Consider the following 20,966-nt stretch of genomic DNA (forward strand, 5'->3'; position numbering starts at 1 on the left):
CGTCTCCCTTTGATTTACCCCACATAATTCCCTCACCTTCGCTCTAGGCATCTCCATGAGTTGCTTCACTAAGCAGGACTTGCTCTTCATTCCCCATGACAAAAGGCATAAATTCCCCAAATTGCTTTGGAACCCAGCTGAGGCCCTGGGGGTTGCAGGGAAGCAGGGGTTTCCTTACCAGGCCTGTTCTTATTGAACAACAGCTGCACAGGCTAAGGAGGTTTGGGCAGGCAAAGGAGGAAAGACTCTTCATCTCTAAGACATCCTTACCTGCAGGTGGGAAAGCTGCTCAAAAGCACTCTTCTCAAATTTGTTCATATTGATGGTGGCCAGAACTATAGAGAGAAGAGACAGGTGCTGCATGAGGTACTGTGCCAGTGCCAGCAGGGGATGGTTGCAGGCCCACACCCTGCACACAGAAGGAAGATGTGCTAAGTAGGAAGGATAATGGGACTCTACTCATAGTCCACTTTGCAAAGTACAAAGTGCTGCCATATATGTCCTCACATCACTGGACACTTGTAAGGACAATGCAAGATAAGAGGGGCAGTTAAAATTAATCACATTTTGTGTAGAGAAGTAGAATAGGCCAAGATCATACAACTTGATTAGACCTAGGAACAGAATACAAGTTTCCTGATCCAAGTTCAGCATACTTCCCACCGTACCATAATAACGAGGGGAAGAGCCACCAAAGAGAAAGGGAAAACAGCAATATATGGAAGTAACAGATCTGAAATAAGGACTACCTAACAGATACGCCCCTGGATTCAAATGGCTGCTGATAATACCTTGGTCATTTCCCTCACTATTGTCACCTTATGACTCTGGTCTGAACTGTTCTGTTACCTCACTCTCTAGGATGAACTCCACTCAGAGTCCACAGTGACCTCCAGCTGTAAGATCCCAGGACTAGAACTTGGCCTATGCCAGCTTCCTGACACATGTCTATCTTCTGATTCTCCACGTAGCTCTCCATTGGAAGAGTTTTCTCTTAGAAGACCTGGATTCTAAGCCATGCCCAGCACCAGTCCAGATTCTTGGCCCATGGAAAGATTACGAAAAGGGTACTGAGGCCATAAAATCTTGATTACAGCTCTGTTTAAAGACAACATGAATGAGGGAAAGAGATGGGGTTTTTGTGAGCTCTTCACTTGGACCTTGAGTCCTCTTCAGTATCAAGTTTCTGGAGTTCTCTTCAATGTACATGGGAAAAAGAGACATCCGAGATATACCTGGTTCAAGATTCAAGCTGGCTGGTGGAAGAGCCTCAGTTCTTCCTTAAAATAAGTCTAAATTTGTACCTCCTTTTATGCGGCCTTTTAGCAGATTTTCTGCATCATCCGAGGTCATGAGCAGTTCCACAATCCCTCTTTTCAGCAGGGCCTGTGGGGAAAACTGGACAAAATGAACCTACTTCCCTTACTCCCATAAGAAGGAAACATAAGGAAATTAGGGAAAAAATATAGCTTGGGCTCACTTGGGCAATGTGTGAGCTAGAGAGAAAGGTTTGAATTTTGAGTCTGACCATCTGCAATTCAGTAAATTAGGGGAACCTTGGTCTCTGTCCCAGCCTGTGTTGTTCCCAAGGATGACCACAAAGGTAGCTGAGTTACGGGCTCTGCCAGCCATGGACACAGCCTCGAGAGAACAAACACAAGGTTGACGTTTATGAGGAAGCACTTCAGGGAGGCTCTAAATCCAAGAGAAAGAGAGAAATGAAGCACTTTGTGCTTGAAGGGAAGAGGCCAAGGCTGTGGGGACCACAGATAAACTTTATAAAACTTGGATCCTAACTGGATACTCAAAGGAAGCAAGGAAGTCTGTCATGGCTTCAGGGAATGGGGGGAATCTAATTTGCAAATTGTATTTGCTAAGGGCTGAGGAGCAGACAGATGGCCAGAGGGCAGGAGGACCCTATCTGTGGGTCTTACATGTTCACTGAGCCATGTCTAGGCCTGGCAGGGTAGTCAAGTAGTAAATCTGGAAATCAAGAAAACACAATGCTAACGGAATGAGATTGATTTGATGGGAGTCTAACATGATGCCCCTGAGAAAAGTTAGAGGGGGGAATCCCTCATAGATCTTGTCCAGCCCCAGAGGCCACAGCTGTATGGCAGGAGCCAGGATGTCCAGGGAGCCCAGCCCTGCCCTCCTTCCCCTTTCGTCACCTACTCGCTCTTCCTTGCCCAGCTGGCAGCTCCTCCCCACTCTTCCCCACTGCTTTCCAGGTCACCCCACCCAGGGGTCTCTGTGTGGACACAACTAACATGCAACCCCACATTCTGCTTAGCAACCTGAGGAGGAGGTCCAGGTTACACTTGAAACTCATCAGCTTCTTCACTGTGGGAAATCAGGGATAGGAAGCGGTCTGACCCATCAGAAAGGCAACCAGGCAAGACTCCAGTCATTTCCTGGCCTGAGACATTCCCCCCATGAAGGAACAAAGACAATAGAAGAAAGAATGTTAACACTACAGGTCAGAAAGCTGCAGGATGAGAGCCATCGTCATTAAATTCATGAAACATTATTTGCTATGGATGTAAATTTACCAGCCCCCAGATTTAAGGAGAATTATGGGCCATAGAGATAGCAACAGAAAGGAATAATATTTCCACATCATGGTTTATCTCCTAAAAAAGTTGTTTGAGTACATCCTGACAACATTGCCGACTCATGGAGACTCTGAACTTGATTTCACATATTCTCATCATCCATAGCACCTACCACAGGGTCACCCATGCAGCAGGGCCTCAAAAATACATGCCTATAAAAGTGACAGAGTGAGGAAGGAAGGATTTGAATATGAGAACAAACCAAGTGTCTCTTACCTTTCGAACATAAAGCATGTAATCTTTATCCTTGGCAAATGAACCATATTCATTCTCCACCTGCACTGCAATGATGGGGCCTCCCTTATGGTACTAAGAGACAAGGAGATCAAGGGGGAATGTGAAGTGACTGGTGGAAAAAGCCTGCAGTTTCTGAGTTTCCTGCTAAGATCGCACACCTCGTGGGTGAGCTTTGATCCAAGTAGTTACCTCGTGTTCCTTTGGTGCTCCCTCTCCACCCCCGGGTCCTGGAGTCAGTCACCTCCAGACACTTCAGCTATGCACAGAGGCCTGTCTTCCCTAGTCTTTGGAGATAAGCAACTCCCACAGTTGCTTATCCCTCTATTTCTCATACTACTTATCTGCTTAAATATGAATCTCAAACCTACAAACTCCTCTGCTTGCATGCCCACCCTATTCACTTTTCCCAATAAATGAAGGAGGTGTTCCTTTGTGTCTTAGGATAATGCCACCACTTGTGCGTGGAGTCCCCCGGCCTCCTACTGCCTGCTCTCTGCCTTGCTCCCTCTACCTTCAACCTTCAACCTTTCCTTCCAAACCAACTGACCTCCAGTATCATGGAAACTTATTTGGAACCCTCACAGCAGAGAGGGAGAGCTCATGCACCCCAGGACTGTTTCCCCACCCACAGTTCTCTTGCTCTCTCCTTTTTTTTTTTTTAATTTATTTGACAGAGATCACAAGTAGGCAGAGAGGCAGGCAGAGAGAGACTTGCTCTCTCCTTCTTAAGAGCCCTGTGTCTTCAAAGAGTTACCGGTTGTCTACACTCACTTTTCTCTGCATTCATGCTTTGTTCTGTTTGGTTTGGTTTGGTTGCTTTGCTTTCTCACTTTGACTCCGCCCCTCAAACCACCATGGTAATTCTTCCCATGCTGTTGTGCCCCCTGTCATCAACAGTAACCTAGCTGAAATTATACTGAAATTGTAAGTTTTTAATGTTTAACTTAATCTTTCAACGTCCTTCCACACTCAACTGCAGAAAGAAGCCTCTCCATACTGAAGGCAGGGTGAGCTCTTGACAGCCTGACCACTTCATCCCCCACCCTTCATCCCCCCTATTGCCTATAGGGTAACTGCCAATTGAAGAGTGAGGTATTCCCTTTTGGACAATGGGACAGGAGAGAATGAGCGTGTGTGGTGGGTTTTCCTCTACAGCCTCACCGTTTCCCTCTTTCCTACCTCACTTTCTATGCCCCACACCAGCTGAACTTCTTCCAGGTCTTCAAACTCCTCATTCCATTCCTTGCTCTCTGACCTTTACCCATGCTGGAGACTCCTGACCATTGCTAATGGCCTACCCATGCCTCAGGTCACTGTTTAAGTTACTTTTTCTGGAAACTCATACCCTGAACCTCCCTTTCTCCCCTGTTCCTACCCTATGAGGGGTGCCCTGCACTTCTCCTACTGCAGCAATTTCTCCTCATATTGGAAGTGACCATTTGTCTCCATGGGGCAGGAACCATGTCTGTCCTTCTCATCACTGGAAGCTTAGCTCCTATACAGCACCTGGCACATAGCAGCTGCTTATTAATTCCTTGCTGAGTGAACATAAGTATTCCACACTGATGAATAAAGAAAAATTGTTTGTATTATTGAACCATATCTTCTCCTCAACCTGAAGGGTGAGATTCCTAAAAACTGCATCATAAATTCACAGTTGACCTTATAAAACAGTGTTAGAAGAATAAAAGTCCTGAGTGAAATAGGAAAGATACTCTAAAAATTATTTAAATATAATACTTAAAACAATGAAGACAACCAGAAAACCTTAAGATACTAACAATTTAGTAATAATAAGTCCTATAAATTTCATTTGCACTTGAAATTTCTTGCTTCTTAAAAATTTCCTAGGATCTCCTACCTCATGATTCCAGTGGGGAATTTGTAAATTCACTTTGCTTGCTGCATCTGTACTGATGGTATGTGGCATCTGTACTTGTGCCTGAACTTCCAGGCAAACATTCAAATCTTTCTAGTTTTAAGGCTTAGAGATTTTTGCCCCTGCATCTTATACCACCTATATGGCAGAAATGCAGCCAGAAACATGGGGTTTTTAGCCCTTCTAATGAAAGATGTACCTCAACTCCGCCTAAGAGACCCAGAGTTTAATCCTAATGATGATGTCTTCTTCCCCACAGCATTGCTCATCTCTCCTAAAGCTGTACAGCAGAGACATTATTCCTAATCTGTCTTTCCCTTTATTTTCATTCCTAATCTGAATTTTCTTTTCTTTAAAATTATTCTAAGAGTAATTCATAATTCACAAATGAGAATTAGTTACAAAGAGTTAGATCTGCATCATATTTCCCCCCCACACCAAAAAAGAGTCTAAGATAATAAGCTATTGGTCTACTACCTAATAACTGGCTTTTATCCTTGCTCAAGTTTTATCAAGATATATGCTCTCAAAACAAGATTTATTTTTATTTAAATAACAACCATGTGTCTCCTCTTGTTTGGAAGAGAGTTGTATTTTAAAAATTAAACATAATGACCAAATAATTGTTGCCTTGTAGACTGCAGGATATAATTTTTTTTTTTTTAATCCCAGACTGGTCTGCATGCTGTCGTTACCTTGCATAGATCTGGAGACTCCATGAAGAAAGGAAAATGCATGGTGTCTGTGCTCTGTGCATTTATGAAATGAAAACAAACTGAAATGTAAGCAAGAGTAAAATACTCACACAGGTACAAAAGGACATATGAACCAAGTTATGCATTACAGCATAAACTTGAAAAATCAAATTTCCATAATGAGGTACTAGTTAAATAAATTATGATATATTCAAATTGTGGGGTACTATGCAGATATTAAAAAGAAAGGGTTTCAAAAATATATTTTTAATGAAAAAAAGTCCAGTGGGAATTGTGTATTTTCTTACGCAAAGGTATGCATAAATGTACATATACAAGTGTAAGTGTATGTATAAATAACTTGCTTCTGTATGTGTAGGAAATCTCTGGAAAGACACACAAAAATCTGGCAAAATTGATTATCTTCTGAAAAGACAACTGAATGGCTTTGGCTCAAGGTAAGAGGGAAGAATTATTTCACCAAAAACTCTTTTATACTCTTGAGTTTTATCACCAAGGGCCTGTATTAACTATTTGAAACAACAAAGATAATTTAAGAGTAAAAATAAGCAGTATGAAGATCAGTGAGCTTAAAGAATATCAATTACATTCAGAACAATGACAACCACAAATGAACACCCTTTGTCAGTCCCTTGTATGATGTGTGTCTTTCTAGAAACCTTGGGGTAAAGGGTGTACTTAAGATGAGGGTCTAGAATTGAAAATTGCAAGAATGTCGGCTTCAGTTCTCATAGAGACTGGGCATGGTCTATTCTGTGAACAAGCCAGAAAAACAATTTTCCTAAAGCAAAGATAGGAAAGAAGGAACAGGAAATTTGCTTTACCTGGAGAGGAACAACTCTGGAAATCAGGTGGTCAAAATACTTATCAACTGCTCCAACAAAGCCCTTGTAGGTTGTTCTCAATATCATCTTGGGATCTTGCAGCAGCCAGCTGGGGGCAAAAGGAGACAAGCTCAGTGTCTGAGGTGGGAAGGTAAAGGTGAGGGTAAGTGGGGTGGGGCTTTGGCAGTTTTACATCCTTTGAGCTCATGTCCATGGTCCTGAAGGGATATGTCCATGTCAACTTTTTGCACCATTCTCACAGATTTAGAAGAAAAGATACCAACTCCATCCACATGACACTTTACAAGCTACTATCAAGACTTGTACTCCCACATCTTAACAAGAGGTAGTTTAACCTTTCATTGAATACTCTCCTCTATTCTTCTTCCATTCATTAAAAACATTTTTCTTGAGCACAGTGTATACACCTTAGGCAGAGGGTTGCATTTCCTCTAAGAGCTAAGACATCCAGCACAGAGCAGGAGCACATAAACCAGGAAGCACACCTCCAGATCATCTGTAAAGTACTGGACAGGGTTCCAGCTAACCATGAATTGCTACTTCTCTGAAGTACCCTCTTCCTTCAAGGTCATGTATTTTCTGCTCCTGAGCTGGGATGGGAGAAGGTGCTCATCTTGGAGAAAAACAATGCTTTTACCCGACAAAGGGAAGTAAAAGCTCACCTGGAGCAGAGCCATGGACTAAACGGCCAGTCCTGTCAGCTTGTGACAGTAACAGAAGAGCATTTTTCAATTCTCACCCTGAACCTTAGTTGTTTGCATTGACGGCAATCATCACAGATGAGAAAATAGGCAAAGAAAAATGAGAGGGAAGGAGGGGATCCGAGGGCTCTTGGTACAGAGAATTTGGTCTTCCATTGATAAAATAAGAGAAAAATCAGATATTGTCAGAACTAGCCCCTTCTTCACTGTCTAAAGCTTCCCTTCCCATTCTTCCCATCACAGGACCGAGTTGGGCATAGCTCCCTCCAGTGGGGAAAGAAGGCTATGATTATCCTGATGCTTTCCCCTCTGCACTTACTCACACACCCAGGGCACCAGGACAAAGTGTCATCTATAAAATGGGGATGACAAAGGCACATACACCTCACCATATTACTGCAACCATTGCCTGAGACAACGTATATAAAGCACGTAACAGTGCAAGACACAGAGGATGTCCTCATTCGTTATTAGACTGAAGTTTTATGTTTAGTAAAGCCAACAACTTTACTACAACCCCAACTCTGGACTCATATCCCTGCTCACCTGGGCAAGCCCCCAAGGTCAATCTCACTGCAGATATAGGGTCCTGGACGCAGAATCACCCACAATCCGATCTCCGCAGCTATCATCACAAAGGCCCTAGGGAGGTCAGTGTCAGCAACTCTGAAGACACAGAGAGGAGGGTGGGGACAAGCCCAGCATCCCAAGGTGGTGGAGCTATCCAGCCCCTCCTCTCCCACCCTGCAGAGGCCATGGGAGCTGGGTTCTCACTTGTCCCCAGCCCAGGACCTTCTGCATAGCCCCACTGGGGACGTGAGGATCAAAGTCAATAGACAGGGTATAGGGGAGTCCTAAGAGTGAACCTGACCCCAACGGCCTTGCTACCATAGAGGGGCAAACCCTGTCCCAGCCCAGGTGGCTGGACCACACTGCAAAGCAGGGCAGACACTGGGGATTTGGTACCTCTGGGCTGCAGTGAAGAGGTCTGGGCTCAGAGGAAGCAGACCCAGACCCCTTGGAGTAACAGGTTCATGGAGAGCATGTGGGTCCTGAGAACATGGTGCCTGACTAAGATGGCCTCATGGTTCCTAATCAACCCCAAGGAGCCATCTTTCTGCCTCCCCACCCCAGGCCAGGCCACAGAAGCAGCAACAGCACTTACTCCAGGTCCAGGTTTCCAGAGAAGTCAAATTTGCCTCTTTCTGGCTCATGGAGGTTCCATGGTACATAGCTGTAATAGGGAAGGGGGAAGTACAATAAACATCTGATTTCTTTCCTCTAAATTTGTAGTCATCCCCAAATCCATGCCAACACCTGGGATAGTTCTATTTTGGAGTAAGTAGGAGTTTCAATGGCAATTAAATCTGTATTACATGAACAATGATTATTGTCAATAGTTCCTTTCTTTATTACCCAGCCTTGGTCCAAGCTGCCAATAATCCTATGATTCTACATTCCTTGAATTTATATATAAATCATCTCACTCATCATCCCATTCTATGTAATACCCATTAAACATATAATGAAAAGGATAAAACCCTCAAATGCCCAAGAAATTTTTGCTAAGAATTAATCAAAATAGGAATGGAGGAGGACTTCCTATGAGGATAAAGGAGATGTAGTAAAGAAAATTGCCAGCTTTAGATTTAGCAAGAAGGAAGCTGCCAGGCACCTCCCCCTTAGGGCTGAACCTGTAGGGACAAAAGGATATGTGTAAAATTTTTATTAGGTGCTATTTTTAGTAGGTGACTGTCTTTTTTGTGTGTGTCACCAACAAAGTTCTTGAGCGTTGTGCCTCTAACTTCATGTTTCTCATCAGCTGTGTAGTTCTTATTACACAACTTTGTACAATGTAAACTTTTAAAATCCATATGTTGCATTGTGGTAGAACTGACTGTATTTAAGATCTTTCCTTGTGAGGAGGAATGAAGAGTTGGTTTGCTAAAGACTTAAATATGCATGATAAAGTTGATACCTATGCATTAAGAGAACAAAATGAAAAAAATTTGCTAAATGATGCTTATAAGTGACTTATTTTAAAGGATACTGCTGGAAAAAGTTGAAAACAAAAAGATGGAAAATTATATAGATGAGGCAAAATTATTCTAACAATCTTAATTAGCAGGCAAAATGAATTTTAAGGCAAAAAAAAATCCCTCACAAATAGATGTTGAAAGGCATCAAATTATAAGAAAGGAAATGATCCATCAAGAAAATATGGTAATCATGACCACATGCTCTCTATAACCATAGCTTCAAGTAAAGGAGGAATTTACTGAACCAGAGAAGAAAGGGATAAATCCATAGTCATAGTGGAAAGATTTAAAATACTTCCCTGAGAAACAAGGAAAATAACAGCAAAAACTAGAACACAAATGAAAGGCTGGGGATCTAAGAAATACACAGAGAACTCAGTACCCAAAGGTGGAGCACATACATTCTTAAAAACACATGCAGCAGTCATAAAATACAAGATAAATCTCAACAAGTCTCAAAAACTTACATCACATAGTCCATGATCCCAAGACTAAGGCAAGTATATTAGAAAATTATGCTTTAAAAGCATAAAAAGTAAAATAAATAAATAAAACAGAAAGCATATTCCCAAATAGCTGAAATGTTTGAAACCAAATGACATTCAAAGTATTACACAGCAAAATTTATGGGATATGTAACCAAAGCAATAATTAGAGGTACACTCATATCCCTGAATAAATATATTAGAAAATGCAAAATCCTGGAAAGAAAATGAGCTAAATATTCAACTCAGGAGACAAAGAGAAAAGAAGCAAGTGGAGGGGGAAGAGGGGAAGGGGAGGTAGAGCAGAAAGTAGGGGAAGAGAAGAGGAGAGGGAGGAAAGTACTAAATCAAATAAGGCAGAAGAAAGGAAATTATACATAACTCAGAAATTATAAACTAGAAAACAAAAAGATACAGAGCATATTAATAAAGCCAAGCTAGTTCTTTGAAAAGAATAGACAAGAAAAAAAAAAGTCCCAAATACACAATATGATGTACAACTACCAAGAAAGGAGAATTTTTAAAAGTCCTAGTGAATCCAAAAGAAGAAAGAAAAGGAAAAAAGATCTACAGATAAAAATAGTGTATACTCTAGCAGAAAAAGCAGCAGCCTTTCAATAAAGTTGAATCTTCACTTCACAACCACTAAAGACAGTAGTCACAGATGTTTTACAGGTGAAATTTAAGAAGCATTCAGGGTAAAGAGAATTCTTTTTCAAGATAGTTTGAGAGAAGAGAAAAAAGCATACAGTCACTTGAAGAGTTTATTATAAGACTCATATCAAAACTGAACAAGATACTAAGAGAAATACAATTTTAAATCAATTTCAATTATAATCATAAACATATATATCTGAAATAAAACACTAATAAATGAAGTCTAGCAATCTGTGTGTGTGTGTGCGTGTGTGTGCACATTCACATGTGCATGTCTCATAATCAAACAGAATTTATCCCAGAGTTGTGGATTGGATGAATATCAGAAAAATTGTCTATATAATTTACTACTTTAATAGAGTGAAGAAAAACTATACAATTTTTCAATAGATGTATAAAAGCCTCTCAGTAAAACTCAACAGTTATTTATGATTAAGTTCCTTGTATATTAAATGAGCCAATTATCAATTTACGGCTTCCCAGCTTCAAACGTAGCCTTTATATCAGCTCTGCCAGCTCTGCTGGAGTGGATGGGGCCAGCCCTAGAAGCATTTTGTCCTTTGTAGTGAGTACCGTGCTTAGCCTTGCCACAAGAGGGCAGTGGAGAGACAATCAGGAGGAAAGGGGCTTCACTTCCGATTCCAATGCAGGTTTTGCATTTCTATGGTCCTGCTAGGTCTGGTTTGTGGTGTAAGTGGGTGAGGACATCTGGTGGTTCTTTGTTTTTTTAAATAATGAAAGCATTGTAAGTATAATCCGTAACAATGTAGTATTACCCCAGAAAGGCAAGGGAACTCAACTATTGAATTAACATAATTAATATAGTTACAGATGTTAAACATTATATTAAATGCCCCATAGAGTTTTGCTAACATTTTTCTGCTCCTTCCCCTTCTATATTGTAAGTTTAAGCTGCTCAGAACTGCCTTTACTTTTTCCTGATGTTACTAATAAAATCCCACAGTTTGACCATGAAGACAACATACCCTTCTGACTGCTGGTGACAAACATCTCATCAAGAAACAGAAAAATGAGTTCTGCTTCATAAAATGATAAAATGCCCTGCAGAGGGGACTTAAGTTTACAAGACTTCAAAAACGGGGTTGCAAAACGCTCTGAATGTCATCCTCAGTCTCTAAGTGAAGTCCACAATTATGAAAGGCAGTTGACCTGCTTAGCAGCTCAAACCAGGTGCCTGACTGAATTTAAAGCACAGCTCTGCTAATACTACATAGTCTTCAAGCAATTGCCTTAACCTCTCCCCACCTGAATTTTCTCACCTACAAAAGACAGTGATCACACTACTCTCCACATACTATTGATATAGTGACAATGTGAATTAATATTTTCTGGGGTTTAGAACATGCCTGGCTGAGTGTAAGTGCTATAGATATGTTCACTGAATAACTAAGACTGGTTGTCTTACCTTACAGTGTAGACGTATGTAGACTGGGATCTCAGTGTACTGTCAATGGCAGCATTGTTATACTAAGGGTGGGCTCCCCTGCCTTTTCTCCAGCTCCAAAAACACATTCCCATGAAGTTAACCTCACATCCTTTCATGTGCACCGGTTACAGTGCTGGAATAGTTTCTTTAGGCTTACCCTATAACCCATCTTTATTGACTCCCAATTTTTTTAGTTTCAGGACTTTTTTGGAAATTGATTTGTTACGAAGGAATCTCCACTGTTCCTAATTCAAACGTGATTTTTGCTTCCAGCTGGTTTTCATTTGACTGACCATCTGTGCACAGACAGGAGCCCATACCTGTACGTGACCTTGGCAGTACCCTCACTCACAACTTCATGGTCATACCCTGAGAAGATGGTGGGTGAAATGAGCAAGATAGTTAAGCCCTCTATGCTTCTGTTACTTTCCCCCTGCACAGTGAGAATTACACTAGCCATCTCATAGGACAGCTAGTTGTAAAGATTAATTCTGTGAAGATGATTACAAAATGCCCAGCCATCAGTAGACCCTAAATACACGTTACCTTTGTCACTATACACCTAATCATGTTAAAGATCATGCTAAATTTATCATGTTAAATGCATATTTAATCATGTTACATTTATATTTGAATTCTTATGATTGACTATAGTAGGTTTGCATTTCTTTTTTTGCCATCATAATTGAGTGCATATACGTGCCATACATCGGGATAGGCATTTTTCACATAAACAAGGCAAAGGTTTTATCTCATTTAATCATCAATACAAACTTATGAAGCAATTTTTATTTTGCACATTTATAGATGAGGACACCAGGGCCCTGGGATGTGATGTTTGGAGGCAGAGCTGGGATGCAAGACAGGTCTGTCTGAGTCTGCATCCCTATGTTCTTTAAGTTACAGCATTCATTCCCTTAATGTCATTAAATTTAACTTCAGTGATACTGGTATTTCCTTTGATGCTCATTTTTTTGACACTACGATTCCTTTTCAAGCTCACCTCCATATACATAAATAAAAATTGTTTTTAAAACACCATATACTGGGGTGCCAGGTGGCTCAGTGGGTTAAAGCCTCTGCCTTCTGCTCAGGTCATGATCCCCGGACCTTGCGATCAAGCCCCGCATCAGGCTCTCCGCTCAGCGGGGAGCCTGCTTCCTCCTCTCTCTCTGCCTGCCTCTCTGCCTACTTGTGATCTCTGTCAAATAAATAAATAAAATCTTAAAAAAAAAAAAACAAAAACCATGTACTGGGGCGCCTGGGTGTCTTAGTTAAGTGTCTGCCTTTGGCTCAGGTCATGATTCAGGGTCCTGGGATTAGATGGAGCCCCGTGTTAGGCTCCTTGCTCAGCGGGGAGTCTGCTTCTCCCTCTGCCCCTCCCCCCAGCTTGTGTGCGCTCGCTCTCTCTCTCTCTTAAATAAATAAAATCGTTTAAAAAACACACCTTATGGGGCGCCTGGGTGGCTCAGTGGGTTAAAGCCTCTGCCTTCGGCTCAGGTCAGGATCTCAGGGTCCTGGGATCAAGCCCCCCGTCAGGCTCTCTGCTCAGCCGGGAGCCTGCTTCCCCTTCTCTCTCTGCCTGCCTCTCAGCCTACTTGTGATCTCTCTCTGTCAAATAAATAAAATCTTAAAAAAAACAACAACAACAACAAAAAAAAAAACCCCACACACACCTTATGGGGGGCCTGGGGGGCTCGGTCATTAAGCATCTCCCTTTGGCTCAGGTCATGATCCCAGTGTCCTGGTATCTAGCCCCACATCCAGCTCCCTGCTGGGCAGGAAGCCTGCTTCTCCCTCTCCCACTCCCCCTGCTTCTGTTCCCTCTCTGGCTGTGTCTCTCTGTCAAATTAACAAAATCTTTAAAACACATGCGCACGCGCACACTCACCTTATATATTTATTTATTTGCAAATATTTATTTGTATACTTTGAGCCTTTGTCATTAAACTGAGAGCTCCTAAGGGACCCAATGACCCTCTCATTAGAGAGATTACTATGGCAATCACTTAGTGCTTCTGTCTTTCTCTCATTAACCCCTATCCAAGGCTGTGACCACAGCCAACTAAGTGTGAGGTGTGACCCTTAAGCTTATCACGCACATGCTAGAAAAGATTAGGGATTCCAAATCCAGAGGTCCTGCACCTGGGTGCAGGGGTTAGAAGTCCCCGTAGGGTAGCAAGTTCACAGAGGAGTAGAGCGCCAGCACTCACGTGGTCACGGTGTTGAAGCCACAGGCCTTCAGCTTCAGCAAGCGGTCCCTCCAGTACTCCCTGGGCACCCGGAAATAGTGGATGGAGCCCCCAAAAATCAGGAACTTGTGACCTCCTAGGGTGAAGTATGGCTTACTTCCGACTCTGCTTACAGTCTCAAGTCCCACAGATCGGTCCTTCAGCGTGAGGGGGGTCAGGTGAGACCAATTAAACGTGCTGAGAGAGAGAGAGAGAGAGAGAGAGGGAGGACAGACCGCCATAGCCTTAGTGGAAAAGAAGTTCTTGCGGTCCGACAAGCTCTAAGCATCCCGTTGCTGTTATCTTCTCCAAGAAAGGAGAACCCTCCCCTTCCCCCCACTCAGGCAAACACCTACCCGGCTGGGTGTAGCTGGGTGTAGCTTATATGTGCATTTGCATATATAAGACCCTCTTTATCTTTCACTCGGGGAGCAAAACTTGCTAAGATAAGTGGCTGGAAAAAGATGCACAGGATTCTTTTCCAGGAGAGACACCGCCTGAAAAGAGAAAGAAAAAGCAATGACCGGTGGGGGGAAGGTACTGGACTCGTCAAACTGCAAGGATTAAAATGCTGCTTCAGGGGAGCCTGGGTGGCTCAGTGATTTAAAGCCTCTGCCTTTGGCTGGGGTCATGATCCCAGGGTTCTGGGATTGAGCCCCACGCTGGGCTCTTTGCTCAGCAGGGAGCCTGTTTCCTCCTCTCTCTCTGCCTGCCTCTCTGCCTACTAGTGATCTCTTTCTATCAAATAAATAAATAAATAAAATCTTTAAAAAAAATGCTGCTTCAGCATTTTAAGAGGCTCACATCAAGGTAGGTCCTCCAGGCTAGCCTAACGCGCTGAGAGACTGTGGCTTTACCTGGATCCCAGTCCCCTGTGGCTGCCGCACAGCCCACCTCAGTCCCGACAGAAAACTGAGGATAGACTCAGCCCTAGAAGCCCACAGCCAGGAACGGAACAGGACAGGCGTGGGAGCTGGGGAAAGGGGGTCCTGGGAAACGGTGGAGGAGGGATAAGGGCTCAATGAGAGGTGGGAGCGCTCCATCCACCAGGTTCGGAAAGGCGGCCGTGTCCGATCCCTGAAGCATTTTGTCAGCGTCTACACGCTGATCTTCTTCTCTCGGGGATAATGGACAGACTCCCAGCAGAGCTCGGGCGTAGCTAAGCTGTGGGCAGAAGAGCTGGAGGAACGAAAGCTCGAAAGGCGAGTGGATAAGGAGCGGCTCCCGCAGATACGAGGACCCAGGGGCAGTCCCCGTCCAAAGGGGCCCTTGCTCCACGTAATGGCCCCGGGGCCCAGCCAATCAACTCCTGTAGATGACCGGGTGACTAACAGAACTGGGAGAGAGGTCTAGCAGGCCCTCTGCACGGAGGTTACCCAGCAGCCGCGCTGGGCGCGAGGCTCGCGCGGAGCCTGGAACCGCGGGCTCGCTGCCGACTGCGCTGCCGGGGCAAGGTCACCTGAAGCGCGGAGGGGGGCCCATCACGCGCCTCCCGCGCTGCTCCCGCCGCCTCTCCGCAGACCGAGACGCTGAGCACCGGAGCGGGGGAGCCTGCCAAACAGTGCCAGGGAGGTCTCGGGCTCTGCAGGGGCGGGAAAGGCAGAGCACCGCACCCGACGAAGCGTGTCGGAACTGCCTGGGTGCGCAGATGACTTTCAACTGAGACGAGTCATGTGGGAGGGTCTTGAGCTATTGGCCATGACCTTGGTTTTCCTATACTGTTGTGTCACCAGCCAGCTGGGAGGGAAAAGCTGCGATAAGTGGGAGTTAAAAAAGACAACTTGGCCTAAGCGTGTTCCGCGGGCTCAGCAACTGCTGAGTGCCCCTCTGGCTGCAGACAGCGCGTTCAAACCAATGGACGGAGTGGGCACACAGACGAATTGTTCGAAACGATGGGTAAATGCCAAAATAAAGGTTTCACAGGGCGCAACAGAGGTGCAGATGAGGGACACGGGCTACCCTGGAGGAGTATAGTTTAACCAAACCGAGCCTGTAAATTAAGAGAATTACCAGAGCAAAGAAGGAAGTGCTGTTGCTATCAGTGAAACAGTTTGAAAGTATTCACATAGGATATGCGAGAAGTACAGTTTGGAATTCTTTGGTTACAAACTAGCAAGAGATGGGGCTGGAGAGACTAGATCAGGAGGAGGCAGGCCAGGGAGGGCTGTGGAGGCAATGAACTGCTTTAGTTCAGCCTCTTTCCAGAGATGTCAAGCAGAAACTAAGTTAGATAGTAATTTTCTGGGGATGAGGAGCCTGTGAGGTGTTGGCTAGATGGGAAACAGACAAGTCATCCCAATAGACCTGGTGATCCCCGGATAAGGGCTGGAATTGTTCTCATGGTGTTTAATATTAAGCAAGAGGACAGAGTTGATTTAAGAAAATTTGGGGAGGTAAAACTGGTAGCTTTTGATAAGTGATTGGATGAGGCAGGTGGTACAGAGAGAGGAGTCTGGGATGACACTGTGTTTCAGTCTAAGTGACTGGGGGAGATGGTGGTGACATTTATTGAGATGAGAAACACAGCAAGTGACAGAGGTTTGAATACACAGAACAGTGATGAACCCAGCTTGGAATGTGCTGGGTTTGAAGTCCCTGTAATGAAGAGAAGTCTCCTGATTTTTCTCTTTGAAGCCGTTGCTTTTTCTCTCCCATTTGAATGAACAAAGCCTGTGGCATCGGGTTGAAATTAGGACTATAGTTTTCAGAAAATATGATGAGTTTTCTTCTCTCGTCTCATTCATTACAGGTATTTTTTTTTTTTTAGCAACTCTGTAGATTATCCATCTTTTTTCTCATTCTTAGGCTGGAAGCAATGGACTTTTGGGTCTTTATACATGTTACAGAGAAGCATATTTTTCTTCTTTGAATATACCGTTTTATAAATTTGGTTTTAACAGCTACAAACCTTTATTCTTCTTTACCAAGATTTTAAAAACTATTCTAGGGCTGGTGCCTTTCCATATAAAATGTAGGATAAGCTTGTCTCTTTCTACAAAAAGCCATGCTAAAATTTGGATAGGAATTGCAATCGACCTACAGATCCAATTGTGGAGACTTGACATCTTTACAATATTGACTCTTCAAATCCATGAACATGCTATGTGTCTTTATTTCTTTTGGTCTTCTTCCACTTTTTTAAATCAGAATTTTGTGATTTTTTTTTCACACAGATCCTATGCGTGTTTATACCTCAGTGTTGCAATTTCCTTTGCGTGATTTAAAATGTTATTATATTTTTAAGTTTGGTTTCAGTATGTTCAGTCTTAGCATCTAGAAATGCCATTAGGTTTCTTGTATTGATGTTGGATTCTGTGACCGTGGTAAACTCACTGATTAATTCTAGGCAGTTGTTTTAGGAATTAAAAATCCAATTCCTTGGGATCTTCTACAGAGGCAATCATGTCATCTACAAATACAGTTTTATTTCTTTCTGTTATCTAATTGTGGCAGCTAGAATTTCTAGTACTATGTTGAGTAAGAGTGGTAAGAGCTCACATCCTTACTTTGTTCCTAGACTTAGATTAAAAAATGGTCAGTCTTTCACCATTAAGTATGATATTATGTGTGGGGCTTGTGTATATCTTGTTTAACAAGTTGAAGTAGTTTTCTCTATTCCTAATTTGCTGAGAGTTTTTATTATGAATGGTGTTGAATTTTGTCGAATACTTGGATCCTGTTTTCACTTTTTATAGTATTACTATCCTAATTTTCTTCCTAAAACATACTTTTGCCAGATATAGAATTTGCAGGTGTGTAATATTATGTGATACAATGAGAAATATATATTTGGTCTTCATTCCCAGTTCCTGCTACACAGCTCCTAAAATATTTTGAATTTCCAGAGTGAAAGAGAGCAGAAGAGCATTTTTTGTTATTCATAACAAGCCTTTTTCAAGCATGTCTGAATTTATGTTAATGAGGTAGCTTTTGGAAAGCCCCTCAGGATGAGGAGGAACTGGTTTCGAGGGGACTGAACCATGTGATTAGAGCGTTGAAACTTTCAGCATCTGCTCCTCCCTCCCCAACTCTGACCTCTGGGGACAGGAGAGGGGCCAAACGTCAAGTTAATTACCACTGGCCAGTGATTTAATCAATTGTACCCGTATAATGAAGCCTCCATGAAAACCCTAACTGAAGCGGTTCAGAGAGCTTCCACGTTGATGGACATGTGATGAGGTGCTGGGAGGGTGGTAAGTCCAGAGAAGATATGGAAGCTCCATGATCCTTCCTCATATCGGGCTCTATGCATCTCTTCCACCTGGCTCCTTTGAATTGCATCCTTTATAATATTATAATAAATTGGTAAACCTAAGTGTTCCCAAAGTTCTGTGAGCAGTTCTAGCAAATATCAAACATGCAGAGGGAGTTATGAAAAACTGATTTGTAGCCAATCAGAAATACAAGTGACATCCTGCAACTGGCATCAAATGGGGTTAGTAGGAGACAGTCATGTGAGATTGAGCCCTTAACCTGTGGGGTATCTTCCTTGCAGTGGGTAATCATTATTGCTTCAAAAATTATTTCATCCCAACTTTCTTTTTCCTCTTCTTATCAGACTCCAATAATATAAATGTTAGATGTGTTTTATTATTTGTTACTTTCCCACAAGTTCCTGAATTTCTGATGGTGATGATGGTGATGATTTGGCCTATTTGCTCTCTGCTGTTCAGATTGGGAATTCTGTAATTCTCAAGTTCTTGGATCTTTCCCTCTATCCCCTGGTGTGATTATGTCCCTGACTACCCTGGTGTCTTTAGACACCAGAGGAGTGTCTCAGGATTGCAAAGACAGAGAGACTCCCCAGAGTGGCCCCTGCTGTTGCTGGAAGCTCTTCCTAATGTGCCTGCCTTGGTGTCACTGCATGGGGAAAGGGAATCCATATTCTAAATGACAACCTGGTATTTTTTTGCAGTATTAGTACTGAAACCTAAGCCTAAAAGAAATGTGTACACAATCTGTCACACTTTCAGCTTGGAAGAACTGTCCTACACATAGAAATTAAAAAGTACTTACACTAAGATATAAACAAGGATAATAAAAATATTTAAAGCCATAACTGTTAGAATAGGTCATATCATCTAGAATACCTCAAAATTGAAATTCATGTATTTGGTTGTAAAAAGAAAGTATATTTTTAGCTTATTTGGATTGTATTCAGGAGGAAAAGTTAGATGGAAGGAAGAAAATGCTATAATGACCTTAAGAAATACAGATTAAAATAATCTGTAATAGAAAATGTGCCAAATGCTTTTGTATTAGTGGGAAGATATTAGAACACAATAAATATATTGATCTAGGACATAGTTCTCTCACTTGCTTCTAATACCTTCAAGGAAAAAAATTAAATATAATAAAGAATCTTTTTTTGTAGGTAAAAATACATTGCTATGTGAAATATCAAAATCATAGCTAAGAAATTATATTATAGTACATTAGATAAGTTTTATTGATTATGTTGATCATATAACTTATAAGTTATCACTTAATTTTCTAAAAAACTTCAGGGTTCTTACCTGGTTTTCATATTTATATATTTTTTCCAATTTCTGAAACTTTCTTATAAATTAATCCAACACTCACTATTAATTATCCCTACTATAACAAAGTGTATGTATATTATTCAGCTTCTCATATTTACCATTCATTAAATTTAGGCATTTAAATAAGATGAAAATTAGAGCAGTTTCCATAATCCTAAAATCTAGAGAGAGAACTTGATCCAACCAAGGTGTAATATGTAACATTTAAAACATAGAACAGATTTACCTTCTTGCCTTAAACAGCTAGAAAACCAGACCAGACAGAAATATTTAAAACAATGTTTTCCAGACGTGGACAGAAGGCAGCATAGGACTGTGATTCTTGAGATAAGGGATGCCAACAAGATAAGCCCTATGATTGCATGAGCTTAGTGCTTGCATGCAGTTTCCAGGGTATAGCACAGTAAAGGAATCCAAATAAGAGATCCAAATGCAGGGGGACCAAGATAGCTAAATTGTGTCAAGATAGCTACTTTGTAGAACAAAGTGCCCAAAAGAAATCTGCACAGGGAGCTCTGGAGATCTGCAGAGAGGTTCCCATGAATCTTTGTCTGAGTTCTGAACTGGGCATGCATGTGAGAAAACTACCAAGGCCAGGGGGAAAAAATGACTAAAAAGGATTAAGCAGAAAAAAAAATCCTCAGGGCTTGCACATGGTTGGGAATTGTTCACATCTCACCACCCAGAGTGGGAAGATGATCTCTTAATGTGTGGAGAACCCAGTAGAGTCCTAATAATGATTTGGAATATATTCTCTTTCTAACAAGGCTTACAAACAATGCTTCAAATGATCAAATTAATTCCAAGTGACATAGTGACAGCCCATTCTGAAATACATAAAGAATTACAGCAAATCCAGCAAACAACATAAAATTTACAATGCCCAGCATACAATAAAAAATTACAGCTAGGGGCTCCTGGCTGGCTCAGTCAGCTGAGTGGCCAACTCTTGATTTCAGCTCAGGTCATGATCTCAGGGGCCTGGGATAGAGCCCTGCAACAGGCTCTGTGCTCAGTGGGGAGTGGGCTTGAGGATTCTCTCTACCCCTCTCTCTGCTCATTCTCTCTCTCTCTCTCAAATAAATAAATAACTCTTTAAAAAAATTACCAGGGAAAGTATGGTGCATAACCAGGAGAAAAATTAATCAGTAGAAACATATTCACAAGTGAACGAACTAGCAGAAAAGGATGTTAAGATAGTTATTATAGTTACACTCCAGGTGTGTCTGCCCACCCTCCTAGAACAAATGAGCCTGCAAAGGGTAAGGTTTGTCTTCTAGTCTTTTGTGTGTGCCCCCAGCACTTAGTATGGCTCTAGTCACACAGAAGATGTTCTTCAATAAAAGTTTATTGACCAGCATTTTATTTTTTGTTTCTGTTAACTGGAAAATGCCAGACAATAGCTCAAAGCTTTCTGGTGTTCTGCAGTAAGCATTGTATCCTTGCCAGGTATAGACCCCATTTGGGAACTTTCTCAGAAAACAAAATTGAGAGTGTTTGTGACAAATGTCCATTTAATAATGCTATAATTTCACCAAATGTCCTTAAAGAAGAGAGAAACCATGAAAGAG

At 42.2% G+C, this 20,966-nt stretch overlaps 1 protein-coding gene across 1 annotated transcript in view; it reads right to left on the minus strand.

Moving 5' to 3' along the window:
• Positions 1-20,966, minus strand: part of LOC308350928 (beta-galactosidase-1-like protein 3) — a gene marked incomplete at its 5' end in the record, with an annotated part of 73,296 nt that overhangs the window by 26,230 nt on the left and 26,100 nt on the right. The window contains 8 exons of the mRNA XM_080816373.1: positions 271-335; positions 1,305-1,386; positions 2,832-2,924; positions 6,272-6,380; positions 7,540-7,635; positions 8,159-8,227; positions 13,835-14,050; positions 15,229-15,434. Coding sequence (XP_080672499.1) covers positions 271-335; positions 1,305-1,386; positions 2,832-2,924; positions 6,272-6,380; positions 7,540-7,635; positions 8,159-8,227; positions 13,835-14,050; positions 15,229-15,434 — 936 coding nt within the window. The remainder of the gene's footprint in view (positions 1-270; positions 336-1,304; positions 1,387-2,831; positions 2,925-6,271; positions 6,381-7,539; positions 7,636-8,158; positions 8,228-13,834; positions 14,051-15,228; positions 15,435-20,966) is intronic.

The sequence above is a fragment of the Martes martes genome (genome assembly GCF_963455335.1).
Source record: "Martes martes genome assembly, chromosome: 10".
In the NCBI taxonomy this organism is placed as follows: Eukaryota; Metazoa; Chordata; class Mammalia; order Carnivora; family Mustelidae; genus Martes; species Martes martes.